General features: G+C 50.1%; 3 protein-coding genes and 1 pseudogene across 5 annotated transcripts in view; 3 read left to right on the plus strand and 1 right to left on the minus strand.

Moving 5' to 3' along the window:
• Positions 1–24,988, plus strand: LOC120390645 (probable G-protein coupled receptor 33). Of its 2 annotated transcripts, none has more exons than XM_039513402.1 (3): positions 1–19; positions 15,135–15,293; positions 22,243–24,988. In XM_039513402.1, the coding sequence occupies exon 3, from the start codon at positions 22,249–22,251 to the stop codon at positions 23,296–23,298; it is 1,050 nt and encodes a 349-aa protein (XP_039369336.1). In that variant the 5' UTR covers positions 1–19; positions 15,135–15,293; positions 22,243–22,248; the 3' UTR covers positions 23,299–24,988. The 2 variants fall into 2 exon arrangements, with proteins under 2 accessions (XP_039369336.1, XP_039369335.1); XM_039513401.1 differs by lacking the exon at positions 1–19 and adding an exon at positions 10,584–10,627.
• LOC120390597 lies at positions 5,201–8,235 on the minus strand (annotated as a pseudogene).
• On the plus strand, positions 8,982–11,981 carry LOC120390648 (probable G-protein coupled receptor 33). Of its 2 annotated transcripts, none has more exons than XM_039513409.1 (2): positions 8,982–9,046; positions 10,937–11,981. In XM_039513409.1, the coding sequence occupies exon 2, from the start codon at positions 10,943–10,945 to the stop codon at positions 11,966–11,968; it is 1,026 nt and encodes a 341-aa protein (XP_039369343.1). In that variant the 5' UTR covers positions 8,982–9,046; positions 10,937–10,942; the 3' UTR covers positions 11,969–11,981. The 2 variants fall into 2 exon arrangements, with proteins under 2 accessions (XP_039369343.1, XP_039369344.1); XM_039513410.1 differs by lacking the exon at positions 8,982–9,046 and adding an exon at positions 10,753–10,816.
• LOC120390647 (probable G-protein coupled receptor 33) overlaps positions 22,999–25,847 on the plus strand; it is a 16,495-nt gene continuing 13,646 nt past the window's right edge. Inside the window, exon 1 of the mRNA XM_039513408.1 lies at positions 22,999–23,070. The gene's annotated coding sequence lies outside the window, so the exon portion shown is untranslated. The remainder of the gene's footprint in view (positions 23,071–25,847) is intronic.

Raw genomic sequence — 25,847 nt, forward strand, 5'->3', positions numbered from 1 at the left:
TGGGTCCTGCACTGCCCAGGTGAGTCGAGACAATGGGCAGCTGCCCCTCGTTGGGTCTGAAGGGGAATTGCTTTGTTAGTCCTACCTAGAAGCCACAGACATTTGCTGTTATGAAGGCAAACCTGTGGGACTCCCTGCCACTGGGTATTAATGGGGTTAACATGGAGACTCAATAGACAGAGGTAGTAGGTGGGGTCTGTGACATGGTGAATTTTCCTCTTTTGTTTCAGGTTAATCAGATGAGGTGTTCCCCATTACCAAGCTCTAAGACACAGGACCCCCCGTCCCTCCCCCAGCGCAGGAGTCCTGCCCCCCAGCCTCTGCATCTCTGACCCACTAAACCTGTCTCACCTGCCAGAGCCAGGATTAGAACCCCGGAGTCCTGTCTCACAGTCTCCCCTGATGTAACCATTAGGCCAGTCTGCAGGGCAGAGAGGACACCATGCTACCAATGCCATGGGGGAGGCAGTCCCGGACAGAGACAATAGCCCAGAGGTCCCTGGTTCAGAGCTGCAGCACAGCTGAGGGGAAGAGGAGCAGCTTGGTGGACTGAGGCCTTCATTTGTTACAATGAGGGTGAGCATGTACAGCCCCTGAACTCGGCTATTAAATGAGGACAGGGACTGGTACAGAAATATTTCAAAAGTTGTTCCACTACTGAAGTGTTTGTACTTTGGCTCACGGACAGTTCACACCTCTGCAGGCTGTAGCTTGCGCAGGAAATCTGCAGTGAGGAACACAGGCCTTGAGCTGTCTGCTGATGGGGGCCGGACCACAGGCACTGTTCCTACTCTCTGCACCCAGTTGTTCTCATCCATCTTAGCACATCCAACCTGCCATTTGTGAGGTGTCCCAGCAGGGCTGGGCATTACCAGGGGGTTTAGCTAGACCAGGAGGATGCAGCCTTTCACGGGATTCCGTTCACAATTTGATGCACTGGCAAAATGTAGCAAATGCAGGAATCCTTGTTTTGGTCTCCACCTACCCTAATGACTGGACCCCACTTCCCTGCCAGAGCCAGTTATAGAACCCAGGAGTCCTTATTCCCAGCATCTCCTGCTCTAACCACTAGATCCCACTCCCTATCCAGAGCTGTGTCCCAGCCCCCCCGCTCTAAACTACCAGACTCCCTCTCCCTTCCCCTTCCCTCCCAGAGGCAGTAGAATTACTCAAGACTTCTGAAGGGAAGTCAACAGACCTACACTGATTTACACCAGCTGAGGATCTGGCCTGTTCACTCCATTGCCCTATTGACATTCAGGCTTAGTTTCTTTTAAAAAATGGCAATTCTTTGCTTCTAGTTTTTGGGATGTTTCCCAGCTGAGCACCCGTAAAGAGACCTGATTTTCCCCAGAGAGGGTGCTCAACACTTTCTGAACATCAGACCATTCACGTTGGAGACACCCAAAACCTTGAAGCTCCAAGCATGACCAGCCACTTTGGAAAACTTAGATCTTCAGCCCTTGGCCCTTTGCACAAGAGTCTTGTGCCATTAATCGCCAAGGAACCCTCCTTCCAGAGCTGGGACCTTCCCGAGATGCACAGTGTGACAAGTGGCCCCCTTTAGGATGCCACCAGATGTGCTGAGATACCACTGAGCCTGCCTGTTATTCCAGCCTGGGCACCCTTTTTACCTGTCTTACTGAGCCAAGTTTAAGCTTCCTCCAGCACACACACAGGCAGGGCCACACCAAGCTGCAGAGCAAAACAGACACTGAGATCAGTTCTGGGAAGGTTCATCTTAAGGGACTTGCCCCAGCACTCAGGTGTCCACATCCCTTGGAGTGCAGACCCAACGGTATATTGTGATATCAGCCTCCTCCCTCAATGTGGAGGAAGATACGCACAGCCTCTCCCCTCCCCCAACACACACATTTCAGTTATGAATTGTACACACAGGGTTATATTATAAACAAGAAATAAGTTTATTAACTACAAACGATGAATTTCAAGTGAATATAAGAGACAACAGACAGAACAAAGCAGATTACTGAGCAAATGAAACAAAGTAAGCAAGCTACACTCAATATACTTAAGAAACAGGTTACAAAATGTAATTTCTTATCCTAAATGTTATTTTAGGCCGGTTGCAAAGTTTCTGTGGTTCAGAGTTTCAGTTATATTTCTTTTCAGACTGGACCTCTATCTGGACACATTCCACCCCCCTCCCTCCTTTCCCCCGCCTTCCCTTCAGGTGTCTTTAGCAGTATCTCTTCTTGGGCAGACAGGCAGTTTAGAGGAGGAGTCACGTTTGTCTTCCTCCAAACCCTTAAATAGGATTTACATAAGGTGGAAATCCTTTCTTTCCCAAACTTGACAAAAATGATACATGCATACAAATTGGATAATCACATTCAGTAAATTATAACCTTTACAATGATATCTTACAAGACCCATCTTGCATAAAGTAGATCTCAGTTATGTCATATCCATATCATAAGCCTATTTCCATAAAGAATATGGAGTGCAATGTCACACACAGTTCTAGAAGATCTTGTTTCCATGCCCGTCACCGTCAGGATGGAGAATCTTCTCACTTTCTGCAATGCCTGCAAGAGGGGGTTTGGGCTCTGGGCTGTATTTCTAAAAAACATGATTGACCAAGAACTCTGGAGATTCTGGAACCAGTTGGATACCTAGAACCCATGGGATGCTACTGGCTTTTCAAACATACAGGAGCTTGGAAACCATGAGCTTGTAGACCACAGTGGTACTGATCACATTTAAAAACACTGAAAAACCAGGCATATACTAGAACTTGTGGGATCCTATTGGGTTTTCAAATGTACAGAGGGTTAGAAACAATGAGATTCTAAACCACACAGGATCTGAATGAGGTTTTAGACATTGGCAGACCTAGAACCCAATAGGTTCCAGAACCAATCATACAGCGATAATTCATGGGACCCTATTGGGTTTTAAAACATATAGAGGGTGGAAACAATGATGTTCTAGCCCACATCATATCTGATGCTGTTTCAAAACATTGATGGGCCTAGAACCCAAGAGGTTCTAAAATCGTTAGTATAACTAGTACGCATGGGAACCTCTTTGGTTTTTAACATATAGGGGGTTGGAAACCATGAGGTTCTAGACAACATAATATTTGATAATATTCCAAAACATTGACAGACCTAGAATTTAAGAGATTCGCAACCACCCAGAATTCCTAGAACCCATGAGATCCTATTGAATATTGAAACATTGAGAGGTAGTGTATGTCATGCTTGCAAGATTAACTGCACCTCTGTCCCGAGAGTGCAGCCTTTGTGCTTTTAACCTTTCCCAAATGGTCTCTGGCAGTTCTCCCACACTTAATCTGAGCCCTGGCTCACAGCACCCTGTGGATCAAGCCGCTTACACTACAGGTCTGACTTCCAGAGTCTGAACAATGGGAAGCCAGCTTCAACCAAAGTCTTGTTTCCATCTGAACATGAGCAATGAAACATTTAGAGAAACAAGGTTTTAAAATAACAGAGGGGCTACACTCATGTCTAACTCTGCTACAGCCTTCCACCCTCCCTGGTAGCCTATGCAGGCCTGGCTTCCTCAGACGTCTGAGTGGGCCCTAGGTGACAACTGGTGGAGCACCCCAACAATGACTGCCTGACCTCTGGATAGATTGAAATTTCAAGGCCAGAAGGAACAGGGCGGGCCTCTATTCTGATCTCATGCAGAACGTCCCTGAATTTGTCCCTGGTTGAACTAGAGTAGATCTCTTAGAAAACCACTCAGTCCTGCCTTAAAAATTGTCGGTGATAGAGATTCCACCAGAGAGGATCTTTTCAAGTCTTTATCGTCCATTGGATCTGCTGGCCCCCAGCCTTGGCCAAATTTTTGTAACTTGTCTGGAGCTGACAGGTGGGATCTTCATAGTTATTTTGATGTTTCCTCTTCACCACCCTGAAGTGTTCACAGGAAGGTGGTTTCTCTGGAGCCGCTCTTTGTTCTGCCGGCTTGTTTTCCTTATTGGCCACTCTTAAACTAAATCAGAGCCTCCACATACTAAATATCCCAGTGATCGAGTCACACAGTGGTTGTAAAGTATTTCAGAGCCACCAGACAAACTTTATGGAATCTATGTCATTCAAGGAACACCAGGGAATGATTATTATATATTATAATTTATTTCAGGTAGTTCTGGGAGCCCCAGTCCTGACCCAGCACCCCGCTGTGCTAGGTGCTGTACAAACAGAGTAAAAAAACAGTCCAGGTCCCAGACAGCTCACAATCTAAGAGGATGCAATGGATGGAGACCTGGGCTGGGATGGAGGAGACGTGGGTTTGTTCCCGGTTCTTCTACTGGAGGGACTGAAGGTTCTACTGGGTGACCTTGGCCAAGTCATTTCCCCACTGTGTGCCTCAGTTTACCCAGTTTACTCAGTTTATTTCAGGTAGTGCTGGGAGCCCGAGTCCTGGCCCAGGGCCCCGCTATGCAGGGCACCGTATGAATACAGAGCAAAAAAAAGAGTCCTTGCACAAGAGATCTCACTGTCTAGGGAGGCAGGATAGATAGACAACTGGACTGGGTCTCAGGAGGCCTTGGCACTATTCCTGGCTCTGCCACTGTCCATCTGGGTGACCTTGGCCAAGTCACTTCTGCACTCAGTGCCTCAGTTTGCCCATTTGTAATAACCAGGAGATTGCTATTTACCTCCTTGGTAAAAAAAAACCTTGAGATCTTCTGAGGACAAGCACTAGAGAAGAGTTAGATATTGCTGTTATAATACACAGATTCTTCTATAATACGCTATGCCAAATGGATTTTAAACCATTTGGAAATTTAGAACCCCCATAAGATTTTGAGATCCAACAAAAAATCTGGAACCTGTTTGGATTCTATATGGTTTAAAAACACTCTAGCATCCACTGGGGTCCTAGCACTAGTCAGGAATCTGGAACTCATGGACCCTACTGAGTGTGAACACATTGAAAGACTTAAAATGAAGATTCCAGAGCCAGCCAGTGACACAGAACCCATGAGAATCAGTTAGGTTAGAACACATTGAAATTCTGGAGTCAGCTAGTGATCTGGAACCCTTGAACACCCACTGAGTTTCATAACATTGAAAGACCAAGAAGAAATTAGGTTCTAGAGCCAGATAATGATCTAGAATCATTAAAGACCTATTGATTTTGAAAAGATTGAGAGATCTAGAACAAATGAGATTCTGCAGATTACAAGGAATCGGGAATCCCAAGGACACTGCTCGGTTTATAAACATTGAGATACCAGGAACCCATCATGTTTTAGTTCAATCAGGGATGAAGGGACAGGTGGAATGACAAGTTTCCAATGCTCTCTTACTCTAGGCACTTTCAGGCCATCTCCAGTTCTGGTCCTTCAACTTCTGTCCCTTTTTTTCCACTGGGCTCAAGTGCTTCGCTGCCGAGATCATCAGCGAAAGCTGCCTTGACCAGAGTGATGAGGCACATCCTGAGCACCCACTGGAACCTCTCCCCCCACAAAGATGTAGAGGACAAGGGTGCAGCAAGTGTTTAAAAAAGTCAAGAGGATGTAAAGAAGCAGGAAGGCGCTTGTGACCGACACCGGCACTGCATTCTTGTAGAGCAGCAGGCCATGATAGAGGCAATAGGGCATCCAGCAGACGAAGAACGACACCACTGCAGTCACCATGACTTTGAAAGGCTTCCCACACCACACCAGTCTCCTCTTCTTCAATTCCAGCCCCATCCAGCCTTGGCATCCCACGCTGGTGCCGAGGGGCAGCAGGGAGCCCAGCAGGAACTGCATCCCGAACAGGACCGGATGGAGATGTGTCCTCCAGGCCTGCATCTTGGCTCCATCCCCATCTTTGTAGAAGATGTAACTATTGGTTCAGGCAACCCTGCCCCCTCCATCTCCAGGAGCTCCCAGAAACCCAGTTAGAGAGTGCTGAGAGTGAAGAGAAAATATACGACCGTGAACAGCTTCCTCGCCCGAGCCACAGTAGGGTGATGCCGGGACCAGACAGGGTGTCAGGGGAGAGTGCAGCAGTCCAGGCTGGTGAGGGTGAGGAGGGTGCTGGCATAGAACATGCCCAAGGAGAGGCACTCATTTTAGGAGCTTACACATGGCCATCCGGAAGACCCAGCGGAAACCGAGGCAGATGTAGACACGAACAGAGTTATAAAGCAGGAGGTGAGCAGGTAGGTGAGGACCACATGGACGGACAAGAGGGAGGTCACCATCCCCATCATATTCAGCCCCAGAACCCACAGGCTGAGCCCACAGCCACCCACCCCAGCCGGGGATGCCACATGAAGCTGCCACTTGACTTCCCTTCAAACCCAGCTGATGGTTCTCCCCTTTCGCTGCTGGGCTGGCTGGGAAGATGTAGGGGCTGTGAGGGGTCAGGCTGGCTGGGAAGGTTGAGAGGCCATGAAGGGTACTGTGACAAGTTGGATCACAGAAACCCCCTTGGGAGCTGCCAACTGACGTGCCAAGACTACATCTGCTCCTGTTTTCCCTGCCAGCTCGGGACCCCAGCACCCTGTCCTGCTGAGCCAGACACTCCCGTCTGCTCCAACACAGACCCAGGATCTGAATTACTTGCCCCAAAGCTGCAGGTTTACCTGAAAACAGCTCGCAGAAGGGTTCCTGTCTCTAACACTCAGATGCCCAAGTCCCAATGGGGTCTAAACCCCAAATAAATCCGTTTTACCCTGTATAAAGCGTATACAGGGTAAACTCATAAATTGTTTGCCCTCTATAGCACTGATAGAGAGAGATGCATAGCTGTTTGTGCCCCTGGGTATTAACACGTACTCTGGGTTAATTAATAAGTGAAAAGTGATTTTATTAAACACAGAAAGTAGGATTTAAGTGGTTCCAAGTAGTAACAGACAGAACAAAGTAACAGAACAGACAGATCACCAAGCAAAATAAAATAAAACACGCAAATCTATGTCTAATCAAACTGAATACAGATAATCTCACCCTCAGAGATGCTTCAGTACGTTTTTTCCTCAGACTGGACCCCTTCCAGGCCTGGCCACAATCCTTTCTGCCGGTACAGCTCTTGCTCCAGCTCAGGTGGTAGCTAGGAGATTCCTCATGATGGCTCCTCCCCCTTTGTTCTGTTCCACCCCCTTATATCTCTTTTGCATAAGGTGGGAATCCTTTGTCCCTCTGGGTTCCCACCCCCTCCTTCTCAATGGAAAAGCACCAGGTTAAAGATGGATTCCAGTTCAGGTGACATGATCACATGTCACTGCAAGACTTCATTGCCCACTTGCCAGCACACACGTGTACAGGAAGACTTACAGGTAAAACACATCCATCTGCAGACAATTGTCCTGGTTAATGGGAGTCACAAAGATTCCAAACCATCATTAATGGCCCACACTTTGCATAATGACAATAGGCCCTCAGAGTTATATTTCATATTTCTAGTTTCAGATACAAGAGTGATACATTTATACAAACAGGACGACCATGCACAGTAGATTATAAGCTTTGTAATGATCCCTTACAAGAGACCTTTTGCATGAAGCATATTCCAGTTACATTATATTCACTTATTAAATTTTTATAAAATCATATAGACTGCAACGTCACAGGTGGGCTGGCCAGGAAGGTGGAGAGGCCTTGAGGTGCTGGGCTGGCCAGGAAGGTGGAGGAGCCAGGCCAGCTGGGAAGGTGGAGGAGCTGTGAGGGGCAGGGCTGGCTGGGAAGGCAGAGGGGCAGTCAGGGGCTGGGCAGTGGAGGGGCCGGTCCAGCTGGGAACTGGAGGGGCCGTGAGGAGCTGGGATGGCTGGGAATTGGAGTGGCCATGAGTGGTCAGGCTGGCCGGGAAGGTGGAGGTGCTGAGAGGGGCAGGGATGGTTGGAAAAGCGGAGGGGCCATGAGCCCCTAAGGGGGTGTAGGAAGAACACAAAGCGGATTGGAGAAGAGGGAGAGAGAGAGACAGAAGTGTGGAGCCCCTGCACTGCCAATCCCTGCATTTCATTCTCCTCCCTGCACAACCCGGCAAGTCCCCCAGCCCGAAACAGGGAAAACCAAGAGTCCTGGCTCCCAACACCCAGGCCCCTGATCTATCTCACTGGACCCCATCCCCTCCTTGAGCCATGGATAGAACCCCGGAGTCCTGACTCCCACCCCACTCTCCCTGCTCCAACTCACTAGACCCCACTCTCCACACAGAACCGGGGACAGAACCCAGGCTCCCAGTCCCCGGCTGTAACCACTAGACCCCACTCTCCCCAGAATTCAACCTTGATCTCGTGCACCATGCTGTTGGGGGATGTCTTCCCAGTAGCGCTGGGTTCCTGTCAGGGAGCTCTGAGGATGGGCCTGTGTAACGAACACTCTGGGGAGGGCTGGGTGTGACTGAGATTTTATCTAGAACAGGAAGGGGCAGGATGTCACATGAGTTGTCTCACCCAGGGATGTACCCACAACATGTAGATAACGCAGGCCCCCTAATGGCTATTGACCTGCTCTAACCACTAGACCCCACTCCCCCCCCCAGAGCTAGGGACAGAGCCCAGGAGCCCTGGATCCCAGTGCCTTCTCCCCCTGCTCTAACCCACAAGACCCCCCACTCCTTGGCTGGGAGTTGCATCATTTGTGACTCAGCCTTTCTTGTCAGCTAACAGGGCTGGTTTATCTCTGGGTAATAGTGCAGTCCGTGTCAGTAAAGGACTTGTGCAAAATACAGGCCCTTCCTCTTCACGGGGGCATACCTCCAAAGATGAGCTGCTGGCTAAGCTTCTAGTGTATTATAGCAGGGGGGCTGGGAGCCAGGACTCCTGGGTTCTATGCCAGGCTCTGGGAGGGAGTGGGGCTAGTTTCAAAACAATGATTGTTCTCTAGGTGATTTCACTGCTAAGAGAGTATCGGGTGACCATTTCCGTTCATGGTTTGCAGCGTGTGGATCTCAGAGAGCCGGTGGGGGTGGAACATGTGGAAGACAAAGTAAAGGGGGGTAAATGCAACACACATGGGAGGGCTCAGGCGTTCTGGGGACAGACTCACAGACGCTTTGCTCAGCAAACACACGCTATCCAAGTCTCTCTCTGCGCTGGATCCTGCACTGCCCAGGTGAGTCGAGACGATGGGCAGAGACCCCTCATTCTCTCTGAAGGGGAATTTCCATTTTAAGGCCACCTAGACGCCACAGAAGTTTGCCATGGTCAAGGCAAACCAGTGGGACTCCCTGCCACTGGGTATTAGTAGAGTTAGGCTGTGAGACTCCCTGCCACTGGGTATCAGTGGGGTTGGCCAAGAACAGGGCTGGAGCAAGGATGTTTCACGCCCTAGGCGAAACTTCCACCTTGCGCCCCACCACCACCTCCCCACGGCAGCTCCCCACCCCCCACCCTCCGCCCTGAGGCACCCCCCCTGCCCCAGCTCACCCCTGCTCCGTGCACGAACACGAGCGCCATGAGCACGCCGTGGCTGCTTCACTTCTCCCGCCTCCCAGGCTTGCGGCGCCAATCATCTTAGGCACAGCAAGCCTGGGAGGCGGTAGAAGTGAAGCAGCCGCAAGCCTGGGAGGCGAGAGAAGTGAAGCAGCCACGGCGTGCTCAGGGTGGAGGCAGGGCAGGGGTGAGCTGGGGCGGGGTGTTCCCCTGCATGCTGCCCCCCCTTCCTTGCTGCAGGTGGCCCTCCCCGCGCTCCCCTGCCCCAGCTCCCTCCGCCTAAATGCCGGTGGTGACCAGGGCGGCCGAAGATCCAGCCGCTGCAGTCGCTGCTGAAGAAAATGGCGCCCTCCCCAAATCCCAGCACCCTAGGCGACCGCCTAGGTCGCCTAAATGGTTGCACCGGCCCTGCCCAAGAAACTCCTTGCCACTGGGTAGCACAGGGTTAAGCTGGAGCACTCAATAGACAGAAATAGGAGGTGAGATCTCCGACATGGGTGAATTTTTCTCTTTTTCACATTTTATCAGATGAGGTGTTTCCCACTTGCAAAGCTCTAAGACAAAAGACCCCGTGTCCCTCCCACAGCCCAGAACTTCTGACCCCCAGACCTGCACCTCACTCCCAGACCCAAGGGTAGAACCCAGAAGTCCCAGCTCCCCCTGGCTTCTCTAACCATTAGGCCATTCTGCAGAGCAGAAAGAACTCCAATCTAACAAGGCCATGGGGAGGTGCAGTCCCAGGCAGAGGTAAGAACCCAGAGGTCCTAGATCCAGCTGGGAATCTAGAACCCATAGACTTTGAGTTTGAACACACTGAGAGGCTTACAAGAAATGAGATTCCAGAGCCAGCTAGTGATGCAGAACCCAAGAGAGTCAATGAGGTTAGAACACATTGTGCAGGGCTGGCAGCGTGGCTGTGGGGCAGAGAAGTAGGTCAGTGGATTGAGGCTTCCTGTGTTGCAATGAGGGTGAGAAGGACCCTGCCCATTCTCACAAGTCAGGGTGTGGCAGGAATTCCTGCAACAGGCAGATGAGCACAGAAGACAGGCTGGGGGTGGGGCAGTTTTTTCCAGCTTTTAGTAGTGACTTCCACCATCACCAGCTCCTGCATGACTGGAGTCAACAGCACCGATTCCCACTTCCCTGAGCCAGCCAGTCCCTGCCCTGGAGGCTGATTGGAGCTGGCGTCTCCTAGAGAGGAAAGGCCCCGTCTCCCATTCCCTCCGCTGAGCCAGCCCGTCATCAAGACCACAGTGACATGGTACTCTCAGCATAGCTGTGTGTTTCATCTACCGGACTGGCCCCTTTCCCCACTCCTCCCAAGTCTGCTATCACTCTTTTCCTCCTCTGCTGCTGATAGTTCTACCTTGTAGCTGTGAGTTCCACCAGCTATAGCCCAGTTGCTGAGAATATCCAGCCTGGATATTCTGGAGGACCAGAGCGTGCTGAGGTACATCCTGTCCAATTGTGTGTTCCTAACCCCTTCTGTTATTGCTTCATTCCTCCTCTTCCACTCTCCCCGTTCCCCTCCACTGTCATCCCTCCCAAACCATCTTCTGTCTCTCCTCAGGGCACCATGAACAAAGGGAACACGACTCTCCCACCAACCACTTGGGTGAATTCCAGTCAGCCCCCAGCAGCTGTGAGCGCTGCGCACCTCACTGCAGCCGTGTTGCTCTTCCCCACTTTCCTTGTGGGTGTTCTGGGGAATGGGTTGTACTTGTGGGTGCTGGGACTGAAGATGAGGAGGACGGTGACCACGCTCTGGTTCCTGTCCCTGGTCTCCTGCTACTTCCTCTTCACCCTGCTGACCCCGTTCTTCATGGTCTCCCTCCTCATGGGTTTACACTGGGTATTTGGCACAGCCATGTGCAAGATCCTCAACACCTGCATCTCCGTGGCCATGTTCTCTGCTGTCTTCCATCTCACCCTCATCGGCCTGGACCGCTACATCCTCACTCACCATCCCATTTGGTCCCGGAATCACCGCACCGTGCCACGGGCTGGGAAGCTGGTTGTGTGCATGTGGCTGGCCTCCTTCATTCTCAGCACTCCCTACCTGGCTTTCCGGGAGACCCAGGTGGTGGACGGGGACAGGATCATCTGCATCAACAATTACACCCTCTCTGGAGTCTGGAATGGAGCCGAGACAAAGGACCTGGGGAGACGAGTCCACCTGGCCATCTTCATTGTCCGGTTCCTGCTGGGCTTCCTGCTGCCTTTCTGCACCATTGCCGGATGCTGTGTCTGCATTGGGCTGAAGATGAAGAAGAAGAAACTGGCGTGGGCTGGGAAGCCCTTCAAAGTCATGGTGACCATGGTGGTTTCCTTCTTCCTTGGCTGGCTGCCCTACCACCTCTACCATGGCTTGAAGCTTTACGAGAAGGAGGTGCCAGAGTCGATCATGAGTGCCCTCTTTGTCATTTACATCTTGTTATCCTGCTTCAACGCCTGCTTCACCCCCATCCTCTACCTCTTTGTGGGGGAGAAATTCAGGCAGGTCTTCAGGACGTCTCTTCTCACTCTGGTCAAAGTGGCTTTTGTCGATGATCTTGACAGCAGTGCCCACGAGTCTAGTGGAAGACAAGAGAACACAAAATAGGTGATGGCCTGAAGATGCCCAGACTTAGAGAGAGTTGAAAACTTGGCATCCCATTTGTTTCTAGATCCTGATGGTTCTAAATCCTAATGGGTTCCAGGTATCTAACTGTTCAAACACCCTGCAGTGTCCCTGGATTCTAGATTCCCTGCTCTCTCCAGAATGCCATTTGTTCTAGGTCACTCAATTTTTTCAAACTCAATGGGTCATCAATGGCACTAGATCAGTAGCCAGCTCCAGGATCTTGTTTGTTTTATATCTATCAATGTATTCACACCTAATTGACCCTCTTGGATTATGCATCACTCACTGGCTCTGGAATCTCATTTCTTGTAAGCCTCTCAATGTGTTCAAACTCAGAGTTTATTGGTTCTAGATTACTGATTGTATCTAGGACATCACTGTGTTCTAGAGTGTTTTCAAAACACATAGAACCCAAGAGGTTCCAGATTGTTTGCTAAAAGTCTCATTTGGGTTCTAGATTTCCAAATGGTTTAAAATCAATGAAGTGTGGTATATTATAGAAGAGTCTGTATATTATAATGGCGATATCTAGTTCTTCTCCATACTTCTAGTCAGTAGATCTCAAGCAACTTTATCAAGGAGACCATTAGCAGTCTTCCAATTTTTACTGAGATACAGAGTGGGGAAGTGTCTTGGCCAAGGTCACCCAGTAGAACCTTTGGTCCATCCACTGGCACAACCGGGAAGAAACCCATTGTCTACTGTGTTCCAGCCCAGGTCTCCATCCATGCATCACCTTATATTGTGAGTTCTCTTTGTACAGCACCTAGCACAGTGGGGTCCTGGGCCACGACTGGGGCTCACAGCACTACAAAAATAAAAATTAATAATACATAGTCATTCCCGTGCATTCCTTGAACTACATAGATTCTGTAAATGTTGTGGGGCATCTCAGACATAATTTAAAAACTCCGTGTGACATTCTCACTGGGATATTTCCTGTGAGCAAGCTCTGGCTTAGTTTAAGAGCAAGCGGTAAGGAAAGCAAGTCAGCAGAAAGAAGAGTGGCTCCAGAGAAATCACGTTCCCAAGAACATTCAGGGTGGTAAAGCTAGTAACGTCCAAGCTAGTAATTGTGGCACTGTATGGAATCTGGGTGAGCATTCATAACATTATGGATACCAATGTTAAGAAATTGCATGAATCATACCAGTTAGGTAAGGTATCAATGGGAAAGGTATGATTTCCTACATATGGTAAGCTTGTTTATGTGTCAGCTTTGCATTGTGAGTTATAAATACGTGTGGTATATTGATATCTCCAATTTGTGCTGTGTATATGGCTGACACCCCCAGGGAGATTGGCATTAGCACTGCATAGTCTGATCTATGGCCCATCCAGGGTAATCAGTTGTACAGTAAACCCATTGAGAGAAGCCAGGGACTATGCCTCTGAGTCAGCAAGACTTGTAGGAACATGCCTGTGGACAGGAGACACCAAGAGCTTTTCCATACCCATGCTGGGAACTTGTGTTTGGGACAGAGGATGTACCCAGGATATAAGATGGCAGCTGCATCTTCTCCATTTTGTCTTCGATCCTGCTTCCGACCTCTGCAGTAACTTCTCTACAAAATGCAGCTCTGAACAAAGGACTGAATGACCAATCCACGCTTTGGGTGTGTTCCAGAGGGACTTTACAAGCCAGCAAACTCACCACTGATAAATGGATTTTGAAGTCTCTGTGTGTATCTGATTGCTTCGATCATTTAACAACTCTCTGCTTCTTCTTTTCTTTTTGTTTGCAGTAAAACCTTTGATTTTAGATGCTAAGGGATTGGCTGACATCATGGTATTTTGCGTAAAATCCAAACCAATATTGATCTTGAAATGTGTCTGGCCCTTTGGGGGTTCAGAAGAACATTTTGTACAATGAATAGAGTTTTAAGTAACTTCTCACTTTACTGGAACAATTTGTTGATTGGAAGCCTAGATTGGAATGCAGTAAAGGGGGCTGTGTGATTTCTTTCTTTTTTCTTGGTTTATTGATAACCCACGTGGGGGATCAGGAGCACAGCTTGTGACTGGTTGGTGAATCTAACTACTGTATTAGCCACCAGTTTTGGGATAAACTGCGCTCCTTAATGCAGCCTGCCCTGGCCTTGGCATTTTCAGTGTGGGCTGCCCTCTGCACCTCTGGTCCCAGGTCCCAGTCACTGTGAAGATCTCACTTGCCAGCTCCAGCCAAGTTACAAAACCTTGGCCAAGGCTGTGGGCCAGCAGATCCAAAAGATGATAATGACTAAAAAAGACCAACCCGGTTTCTCCATCACCGACAATTTTTAACGCAGGGCTGCATGGTATTTCTGATGGTTCTAGGGCAGTTCTGAGCTCAGGGTCTGCGGCACCTGGTTGCAAGCGCCCCTCCCCCGCACCCCCCCCCCCCGAATCCAACAGCCTTTTCCTCTCTGCACACTCACATCCAACTCCGGAGCAACAGCCCAGCCACAATCATGCCAGGCACCGTGGCCGCACCACTGGGGCATGTGCGTCTTTGGGAGCCCCGTTGAAGCTCTAGTCCCTTTGGACACACGACCCCCTGCAATGGGTGGCAGGCGGCGTTGATATTTTCTGAGGGGTGCCGATGGACCCCACATTTCTGTACAACCCTGGCCCTGCGCACCTGACCAGTCTAAGGAGCTTGTCTGGGCAGTAGTAGATTATCCAATGGACCCACAGGGCCTGTGCCTAGGGGCTGTGGCCAATTGGGGGCCCCTGGAAAAATGGGCACCCCACCCCAGAGGAAATCCCAGAGCCCTGGCAGAAGCACTGGGTTAGCAAGGGAGGGAAAATCCTCGCCTCCTGACACTGCTTCCGACACCACTCCCCCGCAGAAGCGCTGGGTTGGGTGGGAGAAGCCCCAGCACCTGGACCCCCACTGCAGCCCTGGGACTGAAGGGCTTTTGCTCCCTGCTGAGGCCTCAGGGTTAGTGGTTAGAGCAGCAGAGGGGTGACGCAGGACATCTGGGTTCTAGTCCCAGATGTGGGAGGGGAGTGGGGTCTAGTGGGGGGCTGGGAGCCAGAGCTGCAGGGCTCCATGCCCAGCTCTGGCAGGGGAGTGGGGCTAGTTTTAAAGCAATGGCTGTTTCTTAGGTGGTTTCTTTGCTAAGACAGCGTCTGAATGATCATTTCCATTTATGGTTTGCAGCTTCTCCAGCTCACAGAGCAGGTGGAGGCGGAGCGTGTAGAAGACAGAGAGATAAGGAGAGTGTCCTCATCACACAGGGCAGCACCGACTAACGGACGCTTTGCTGGGCAAACACCCACCACCCGAGTCTCTCTCTGCACTGGGTCCTGCGCTGCCCAGGTGAGTCGAGACAATGGGCAGTGCCCCTCGTTGGGTCTGACAGGGAATTTCTTTCTTAGACCTACCTAGATGCCACAGACATTAGCTATTATGAAGGCAAACCTGTGGGACTCCCTGCCACTGGGTATTAATGGGGTTAACATGGAGACTCAATAGACAGAGGTAGTAGGTGGGGTCTGTGACATGGTGAATTTTTCTCTTTTGTTTCAGGTTAATCAGATGAGGTGTTCCCCATTACCAAGCTCTAAGACACAGGACCCCCCGTCCCTCCCCCAGCGCAGGAGTCCTGCCCCCCAGCCTCTGCATCTCTGACCCACTAAACCTGTCTCACCTGCCAGAGCCAGGATTAGAACCCCAGAGTCCTGTCTCCCAGTCTCCCCTGCCATAATCATTAGGCCAGTCTGCAGGGCAGAGAGGACACCATGTTAACAAGGCCGTGGGGGAGGCAGTCCTGGACAGAGACAATAGCCCAGAGATCCCTGGTTCAGAGCTGCAGCACGGCAGAGGGGCAGAGGAGCAGTTTGGTGGATTGGGGCCTTCCTGTGTTACAATGAGGATGAGAAGGACCCTGCTCGCTCTCACGAGTCAGAGTGTTGCAACAGTTCCTGTGACAGGCAGATGAGTACAAGAGATAGGGTGGAGGAGGGATGGTTTATTTCCACCTTGTAGCAGAGAGTTCCACTGGCTCCAGCTCCTGCATGCTAGGAGTCAACATCCCCAATCCCCACCTCCCTGAACCACCTAGTCCCAGGCCCTGAAGCCAGATCAGAGCCAGAGCCTCCTAGTGGGGAAAGGTCTCATCTGCTGTGCTGGAGTCTGCTGGGGAAAAGGGTGACCGTTTGGTTGGGGAGTTCATGAAATGCAGCCCCCCGAATGTGAGCCGCTCATAATATCCACATTGCACGGACACCCCCAACTGCGTTGAAAAACTGCACTCTGCAACGGAGGATGCGGTGGGGTTTCTGTGGCAAATTTGAGAGTGTTGGGTCAAGGAGCTCCCAGGATTCAGCCGCTCTCCAAAAAAATTGAGCCGATATCTCATTTTCAGATTGTCAGGATGTTCTTGTTGCAGAGCCAGGGAAAAACTGAAGGCTCAGACCGTCATGAAATGCAGAGCAGGGACAGTCCCTGAACTTGGCTATTAAATGAGGGCAGGGACTGGTATAGAAATATTTCAAAAGTTGTTCCACTACTAAAGTGTTTGTACTTTGGCTCATGGGCAGTTCATACCTCTGCAGGCTGTAGCGTGCGCAGGAAATCTGCAGTAAGAAATATATGCCCTGAACTGTGTGCTGGTGGAGGGTGGACCCCAGGCACCATTCTTTGCCTTTGCACCTGGAGATGAGGAGTCTGATGTTGTCCTGATCCATCTTTGCACATCCAACCTGCTGTCTGTGAGGTGTCCCAGCGGGGCTGGGCATTACCGGCAGGGGTGGCTCCAGGACTCAGCACGCCAAGCGCATGCTTGGGGCGGCAAGCCGCGGGGGGCACTCTGCCGGCGCTGTGAGGGCGGCAGGCAGGCTGCCTTCCGCGGCGTGCCTGTGGGAGGTCCACCGAAGCCACGGGACCAGCGGACCCTCTGCAGGCAAACCGCCGGAGGCAGCCTGCCTGCCGTGCCTGGGGCGGCAAAATCCCTAGAGCCGCCCCTGATTACCCAGGCATTTAGCTAGAACAGGAGGAGGCAGCCCTTCTCAGGATTCAGTTAACGATTTGATGCACCGGCAAAATGTAGAGAATGTAGGAATCCTTGTTTTGGTCTTCACTTACCCTAACCGCTGGACCCCACTTCCCTGCCAGAGCCAGGGATAGACCCCAGGAGTCCAGATTCCCAGCATCCCCTGTTCTAACCAGTAGATCCCACTCCCTACCCAGAGCTGGGGATAGACCCCAGAAGTCCTGGCTCCCAGCCCCCACTTCTCTAACCCACCAGACCTCACTCCCCACCCCCCACTCAGAGGCAGTAGAATTACTCAAGAGTTCTGAAGTGAAGACAACAGACATCCACTGATTTACACCAGCTGAGGATCTGGCCTGTTCACTCCATTGCCCTATTGACTTTCAAGCTTAGTTTCCCAAAAATGTTGGCAATTTTTTGTGCTTTTAGTTTTTTGGCTATTTCCCAGAGGAACACCCTTAAAGAGACCGGATTTTCCTCAGAGAGGGTGCTCAATAGTTTCTGAACATCACACCACTCACATCGGAGACACCCAAAATTTTGAAGCTCCAAGCATGACCAGCCACTTTGGAAAACTTAGATCTCCAGCCCGTGGCCCTTTGCATAAGAAACTTGTTTCATAAATCTCCAAGTAACCGTCCTTCCAGAGCTGGGACCTTCCCGAGATCCACAGTATGATGGGCTGCCCTCCTTAGGATGCCACCAAATGTGCTCAGATACCTCTGAGCCTGCCTGTTATGCCAACCTGGGGACCCTTTTTACCTGTCTTGCTGAGCCAAGCTAGTAAGCTTCCTCCAGCACACACAGGCAGGGCCACAGCAAACTGCAGAACGAAACAGACACTGAGATCAGTTCTGGGAAGGTTCAGCTTATAAGAACATAAGGGACTTACCCAGCACTCAGGTGTCCACCTCCCTTGGAGTGCAGACCCAAAGGTATATTATATCAGCCTCCTCCCTCAATGTGGAGGAAGGTATGCACAGCCTCCCCCCCCCCACCCCAACATACACATTTCAATTATGAATTGTACACACAGGGTTATATTATAAAGAAGAAATAAGTTTATTACTAGAAAAGGTGAATTTTAAGTGAGTATAAGAGACAACAGACAGAAGAAAGCAGATTACTGAGCAAATAAAACAAAGTATGCAAGCTACGCTCAATATACTTAAGAAACACGTTACAACATGTAATTTCTTATCCTAAATGTTATTTTAGGCCGGTTGCAAAGTTTCTGTGGTTCAGAGTTCCAGTTATATTTCTCTTCAGACTGGATCCCTGTCTCAGTGTGGACTCCCCCCACTGCCTTCTCTTCAGTTGACTTTAGCAGTCTTTCTTCTTGGGCAGACAGGCCGTGGAGAGGAGGATCCCGTTTCCCTTCCTCCCCACCCTTAAATAAGATTTACAGAAGGCAGGAATCCTTTGTTTCCCAAACTTGACCTCCCTTCCCTTCCAGTGGGAAAGTTACAAGAAGTCCCAGGTAATGTTTAGTATCAGGTGCTAGGACCACCTGACCTACTAGTGAGACCAGGTAGCCGTGTTAGTCTGTATCAGGAAAAACAACAAGGAGTCCTTGTGGCACCGTAGTGACTATCCAATTTATGTAGGCATAAGCTCTTTTGGGGCTAAAACCCACTTCATCAGATGCATGGAGTGAAAAATACAATAAACAGTGTATATATTACTGCACAGGAAAAGATGGGAGTTGCCTTACCAAGTGTGGGGGTGATCAGTGCTAATGAGGCCAATTCAATCAAGGTGGAAGTGGCCTATTCTCAACAGTTGACAAGAAGGTGTGAATATCAACAGAGGGAAAATTACTTTTTGTACTGCTAGCAAGGCCAATTGAATCAAGGTGGATTTCGCCCATTCCCAACAGTTGACAAGAAGGCGTGAGTATCAACAGAAGGAAAATTACTTTTTGTAGTGCCGTCACATGCCAATGCCCCTCTGCCATGTACATTGGCCAAACCGGACAGTCTCTACGCAAAAGAATAAATGGACACAAATCAGACGTCAAGAATTGTAACACTCAAAAACCAGTTGGAGAACCATTCAATCTTCCAGTACACTCAATAACAGCCTTAAAAGTGGCAATTCTTCAACAACAAAAACAGACTTCAACGAGAAATTGCAGAACTGGAATCAGTTTGCAAACTGGACACCATCAAATTAGGCCTGAATAAAGACTGGGAGTGGATAGTCACTGCAAAAAGTAATGTTCCCTGTGTTGATATTCACACCTTCTTGTCAACTGTTGGGAATAGGTCACTTCTGCCTTGATTGAATTGGCCGCAGGTGGTTTCTCTGGATTCTCTCTTTATTCTGCCAGCTTGTTTTCCTTATCAGCTGCTCTCAAACTAAGCCAGAGCCTCCCCACACTAAATATCCCAGTGAGCGGGTCACGCGTGGTTGTAAAGTATTTCAGAGCCACCACACAAACCTTGGATCTATGTAGTTCAAGTAACACCCGGGATTGATTCTTACTTGTTATATTTTATTTCAGGTAGTTCTGGGAGCCCCAGTCCTGGCCCAGGGCCCTGCTGTGCCAGGCGCTGTACAAGCACAGAGCTGAAAGTGAGTTCCGGCACAAGAGAGCTCACTGTCTAGGAAGGCAGGATAGAGAGAGACCAGGACTGGGTTTCACAAGGCCTTGGCGCTATTCCTGACTCTGCCACTGGCCGTCTGGGTGACCTTGGCCAAGTCACTGTCACACTCTGTTCCTCAGTTTCCCCCATTTGTAATAGCCAGGAGACTTCTACTGACCTCCTTGGTAAAATATGTTTAGATCTACTGAGGAAAAGCACCAGAGAAAAGCTAGGGGTGGGGGGCCAGGCCGGCTGGAAAGGCAGAGGTGCCGTGAGGGGCTAGGCTGGCTGGAAAGGCAGAGGGGCCGGGCCAGTGGGGAAGGCAGAGGGGCCATGAGGGATCAGGCTGGTCGGGAACGCGGAGGGGCCATGAGGGGCAGGGATGGTTGGGAAAGCAGAGGGGCTGTGAGCCCCTAAGGACGTGTGGGAAGAACACAAAGGGGATTGGAGAAGAGGGAGAGAGCGACAGAAGTATGGAGCACCAGCACTGCCCATCCCTGCATTTCATTCTCCTCCCTGCACAACCCGCAAGTCCCCCAGCCCGATACAGGGAAAACCAGGAGTCCTGGCTCCCAACACTCATGCCTCTGATCTATCTCACTGGACCCCACTCTCCACAAAGAATTTGGGATAGAACCCAGGAGTCCTGGCTTGCAGCCCTGCCTTGACCATGGGAGCCTGCTCCTCTCCCCGAGATATTGACAGAGCCTAGGAGTCCGAGCTCCCAGTACCCTGCTCTAACCATTAGACTTACTCCCCTCCCCTAGCCAGGGATAGTAGCCAGGAGTTCTGGCTCCCAGCCTCTTCCCCCTCCCACTCTAACCACTAGGCACCACTCTCCTCAGAATTCAACCTTGGTCTCGTGCACTATGCTGTTGGGGGTTGTTTTCCCAGTAGCGCTGGGTTCCTGTCAGGGAGCTACGAGGATGGGGCCTGTGTAACGAACACTCTGGGGAGGGCTGGGTGTGACTGAGATTTTATCTAGAACAGGAAGGGGCAGCATTTCACAAGAGTTGTCTCATGCAGGGATGCACCCACAACATGTAGATAACACAGGACCCCTAACGGCTATTGACCTGCTCCAATCACTAGACCCCACCCCCTCTCAGAGCTGGGGACAGAACCCAGGAGTCCTGGCTCCCAGTGACCCCTTTTCCCAAGCTTCAAAACTCTAGCCCCCCCTTCAGCTGGGACTTGCATCATTTGTGACTCAGCCTTTGTTGTGAGCTAACGGGGCTGGGTTATCTCTGGGTGCAGCCCCTGTCAGTAAAGGACTTGTGCAAAATACAGGCCCTTCCTTTTCACAGGGGCACGGCTCACTAGATGAGCTGCTGGCCTGGCCAAACATCTAGTGCAGTGGGGGGTGGGAGCTAGGACTCCTGGGTTCTATGCCAGGCTCTGGGAGGGGAATAAGGGCGAGTTTTAAAAAAATGGTTGTTAGGTGATTTATCTGCTAAGATGGTGTCCAATGATCATTTCTGCTCATAGTTTGCAGCTTGTGGATCTCAGAGAGCCAGTGGGGGCGCAGCATGTAGAAGACACAGAGTAAAGGGGAGTGAACTCAACACACAGAGGAGGACTCAGGGGTTCTGAGGACAGACTCACGGATGCTTTCTTGAGCAAACACACACCATCCAAGTCTCTCTCTGTGCTGGGTCCTGCGCTGCCCAGGTGAGGCGAGACGATGGGTAGAGGGATTCTTCTATACTATAGAAGAAAATCACTACTAGACGCTCCCTGCACCCCATTCCAAGAGCTGAGGATAGATCCCAGGAGTCCTGGCTGCCACTCCCCCTTTTCTAACCATTAGGCCATTCTACAGAGCAGAAAGAACTCCAAACTAAAAAGGCCATGGGGGGCACAGTCCCAGGCAGAGGTAAGAACCCAGAGGTCCTAGATCCAGTCGGGAATCTAGAATACGTAGACTTTGAGTTTGAACACACTGAGAGGCTTACGAGAAATGAAATTCCACAGCCAGCTAGTGATGCAGAATCCAAGAGAATCAATTAGGACAGAACACATTGTGCAGGGCTGGCAGCACGGCTGCGGGGCAGGGAAGTAGGTTAGTGGATTGAGGCTTCCTGTGTTACAATGAGGGTGAGAAGGACCCTGCCCATTCTCACAAGTCAGGGTGTAGCAGCAATTCCTGTGGCAGGCAGATGAGCTCAGAAGACAGGTTGGGGGTGTGGGGAGGTTGGCTTTGTCCAGTTTGTAGCAATGACTTCCACCATCACCAACTGCTGTATGATTGGAGTCAACAACACCAATCCCCACCTCTCTGAGCCAGCCAGTCCTTGCCCCGGAGACCGATTGGAGCTGGCATCTGCTAGAGGAAAAGGCCCCATGTCCCATTCGCCTCCCCACCCCGAGCCGGCCCATCACCCAGATTACAGCTGTGTATTTGACCTACTAGACTGTCCCCTTCCCCACTCCTCCCACATTTGTTACCCCCCTTTTCCTCCTCTGCTGCCCATAGTCCTACCTTGTAGCAGGGAGTTCCACCGGCTATAGTCCAGTTACTGAGAATACCCAGCCTGGATATTCTGGAGGACCAGGGGTGCCCAGCTAGGTCCTGTCCAATAGTGTGTTCCTAACCCCCTCTGTTATTGCTTCATTCCTCCTCTTCCACTCTCCCCTTTCCCCTCCACGGGTCATCCCTTCCAACCCCTCTTCTGTCTCTCCCCAGGGCACCATGGACCACGGGAACACGACTCTCCCATCAACCACTTGGGTGAATTCCAGTCAGCCCCCAGCAGCTGTGAGTGCTGCGCACCTCACCGCAGCCGTGTTGCTCTTCCCCACCTTCCTGGTGGGTGTGGTGGGAAATGGGCTGTACGTGTGGGTGCTGGGTCTGAAGATGAGGAGGACGGTGACCACAGTCTGGTTCCTCTCCCTGGTCTCCTGCTACCTCCTCTTCACCCTGATGACCCCCTTCTTCATCGTCTACCTCCTCATGGGTTTACACTGGGTCTTCGGGCCAGCCATGTGCAAGCTCCTCTACACCTTCATCTCCATTGTCATGTTCATCTCTGCCTTCCTTATCACCCTCATCAGCCTGGACCGCTACACCCTCACTCACCATCCCATCTGGTCCCGGAATCACCGCACCGTGCCACGGGCTAGGAAGCTGGTTGTGGGTGTATTGCTGGCCTCCTTCGGTCTCAGCACTCCCTACCTGGCTTTCCGGGAGACCCAGACTGTGGATGGGGGCAGGATCATCTGCATCAGTAATTACACCCTCTCCAGAGACTGGAATGGAGCCGAGATGGAGGAACTGGGCAGACGGGTCCACCAGGCTTTCTTCATGGTTGAGTTCCTGCTGGGCTTCCTGCTGCCCTTCTGCACCATCGTGGGATGCTATGTCAGCGTTGTGCTGAAGATGAAAGAGAAGAAGCTGGCATGGGCAGGGAAGCCCTTCAAAGTCATGGTGACCACAGTAGTTTCCTTCTTCCTTGGCTGGCTCCCCTACCACCTCTACTATGGCTTGAAGCTCTACAAAAAGGAGGAGACAGAGGTACTCAGAGGCCCCCTTTTGGTCATTTACACCTTCTCATGCAGCTTCAACAGCTGCATCAGCCCCATCCTCTACCTCTTTATGGGGGAGAAGTTCTGGCAGGTCTTCAGGACGTCTCTTGTCACTCTGGTCAAGGCGGCTTTTGCTGACGATCTTGCCAGCAGTGGCCCCGAGTCTAGTGGAAGACCGGGGTCAGAAGCTGAGAACACAAAACAAGAGATGGCTTAAAGGTTGTCAGACTTTGGGATAGCTGAAAACTTGACATCCTCTTTGTCCCTAGATTCCTGATGGTTCTAAATCCAAATGGGTTCCAATTATCTAACTGTTCATAAACCCTGCAATGTCCCTGGATTCTAGATTCCCTTCTCTCCCTAGAATTCCATGCATTCTAGGTCACTCAATTTTTTTCAAACTCAATGTGTCATCAATGGCACCAGATCAATAGCCAGCCTCGGAATCTTGTTTGTTTTAGATCTCTCAATGTGTTCTCAGCTAATTGACTCTTTTGGATTCTGCATCACTAGCTGGCTCTGGAATCTCTTTTATTGTAAGCCTCTTAATGTGTTCAAACTCAAGTCTGTGGGTTCTAGATTCTCGACTGGATCTAGGACATCACTGGATTCTAGAGTGCTTTCAAACTACATAGAATCCAACAGGTTCCAGATTGTTTGCTGAAAGTCTCAATGGGGTTCTAGATTTCCAAATGATTTAAAATCCATTAGGTGTGGTATATTATAGAAGGGTCTGTGTATTCCTATAGTGATATCTAGATCTTCTCTAGTGCTTGTCATGAGTAGATCTCAAATAACTTTAACAAGGTCAGTAACAGTTTTCCAGTTTTTACAAATGGGGAAACTGAGGCACAGAGTGGGGAAGTGACTTTGCCAAGGCCACCCAGTAGAACCTTCAGTCCATCCAGTGGCAGAACTGGGAACAAACCCAGGTCTCCTGCATCTCTGCCCAGGTCTCTGTCCATGGATCCCCTTAGATTGTGAGCTCTCTGGGACAGGGACTGTATTTTTCCTCTGTGTTTTGTGAGGTCCTGAGCCAGGACTGGGGTTCCCAGTGCTATCGAAATAAAAGATAATAAATAATTCCCGGGCATTCCTTGAATGACCTTGATTCTGTAAGTTTTCTGGTGTGGCTCTGACATAATTTACAAACACTGTGTGACCCACTCATTGGGATATTTAGTGTGGAGAGTCTCTGCCTTAGTTTAAGAGTGACCAGTAAGGAAAAGAAGCCAGAAGAACGAAGAGCAGCTCCAGAGAAACCACCTGCCTGTGCACATTCAGGGTGGTGAAGCGGTAACGACCAAGCTAGTAACTGTGATGCTCTATGGAATGTGGATGACTATTCATAATATTATGGATACCAATATTATGAAATTTCATGAATCGTACCAGTTATGCCATGTAAGGTATTAGTGGTAATGTATGTTTTGCTAAATATGGTAAGTTTGTTTATATGTATGCGTCATATATGTATTATGAGTTATAAATGTGTGTGGTATATTGATAGTGTGCTGTGTATCTGGGTGAAACCCCCAGACAGATTGGCATTAGCACTGCCTAGACTGTTGGATCACCCATCAAGGGCAATCTGCTGTACAATAAACCCATTGAGAGAAGCCGGGGGAAGCGCCTCCGAGTCAGCAGGACTTGTAGGGACATTCCTGTGGACAGGAGACTCCAAGAGCTTTTCCATACCTGCATGCTGGGAACTTGTGTTTGGGACAGAGGATGTACACAGGATATAAGACGGCAGCTACATCTTCTCCATTTTGTCTTCGATCCTGCTTTCGACTCTGGAGTAACTTCTCTACAAACTGCACCTCTGAACAAAGGACTGAATGACCCATCCAAGCTTTGGGTGTGTTCCAGAGGGACTTCACAAGCAAGGAAACTCACTGCTGATAAATGGACTCTGAAGTCTCTGTGTGTATCTGATTGCTTCGACCATTTAACAACTATCTGCTTCTTCTTTTCTTTTTCTTTAAAGAAAACCTTTGGGTTTAGATGCTAAAGGATTGGCTGGCAATGTGGAATTTTTTGGGTAAAATCCAAACCAATGTTGATCTGGAAACATGTCTGGCCCTTTGGGGATCTAGAAGAACATTTTGTACAGTGAATAGAGTTTTAAGTAACTTCTCACTTTACTGGACCAATCTGCTGATTGGGAGCCTAGATTGGAATGCAATAAAGTGGGCTGTGTGATTTCTTTCTTTTTTTCTTGGCTTCTTGATAACCTGCGTGGGGGATCAGGAGCACAGCTTGTGACTGGTTGGTGAATCTAACTACTGTATTAGCCACCAGTTTTGGGATAAACTGCTCTCCTTAATGCAGCCTGCCCTGACCTTGGCATTTTCAGTGTGGGCTGCCCTCTGCACCTCTGGTCCCAGGTCCCAGTAACTGTGAAGATCTCACTTGCCAGCTCCAGCCAAGTTACAAAACCTTGGCCAAGGCTGGGGGCCAGCAGATCCAAACGATTATAAAGAGTAAAAAGGACTCATCCTGATGGTTTCTCCATCACCAACAATTTTTAACACAGGGATGGATGGTATTTTTAACAGGTCTGCTCCAGTTCAACCAGGGACTAATTCAGGGACATTCTGCTGCAGGTCAGACTAGGGGACCTCCATGTTCCTTCAGTCCTTGGAATCTCTGATTCTATCCAGATGTCAGGCAAACATTGTCGGGGAGCTGAATCAGTTGTCACCTGGACCCACTGGGGTAGCTGAGGAAGCCAGGCCTGTGTGGGCCACTAGCTATGGGTGA

Source organism: Mauremys reevesii, linkage group 24, assembly GCF_016161935.1.
Source record: "Mauremys reevesii isolate NIE-2019 linkage group 24, ASM1616193v1, whole genome shotgun sequence".
Taxonomy (NCBI): Eukaryota; Metazoa; Chordata; order Testudines; family Geoemydidae; genus Mauremys; species Mauremys reevesii.

What these genes read in the sequence shown, in the direction of transcription:
- LOC120390645 (XM_039513401.1), top strand. An exon ending in CTGGGTCCTGCGCTGCCCAG is followed by an intron (nt 15,294 to 22,242) that starts GTGAGTCGAGAC and finishes GTCTCTCCCCAG; the next exon opens with GGCACCATGGACCACGGGAA.
- LOC120390648 (XM_039513409.1), top strand. Translation starts at nt 10,943, where the DNA reads ATGAACAAAGGGAACACGACTCTCCCACCAACCACTTGGGTGAATTCC.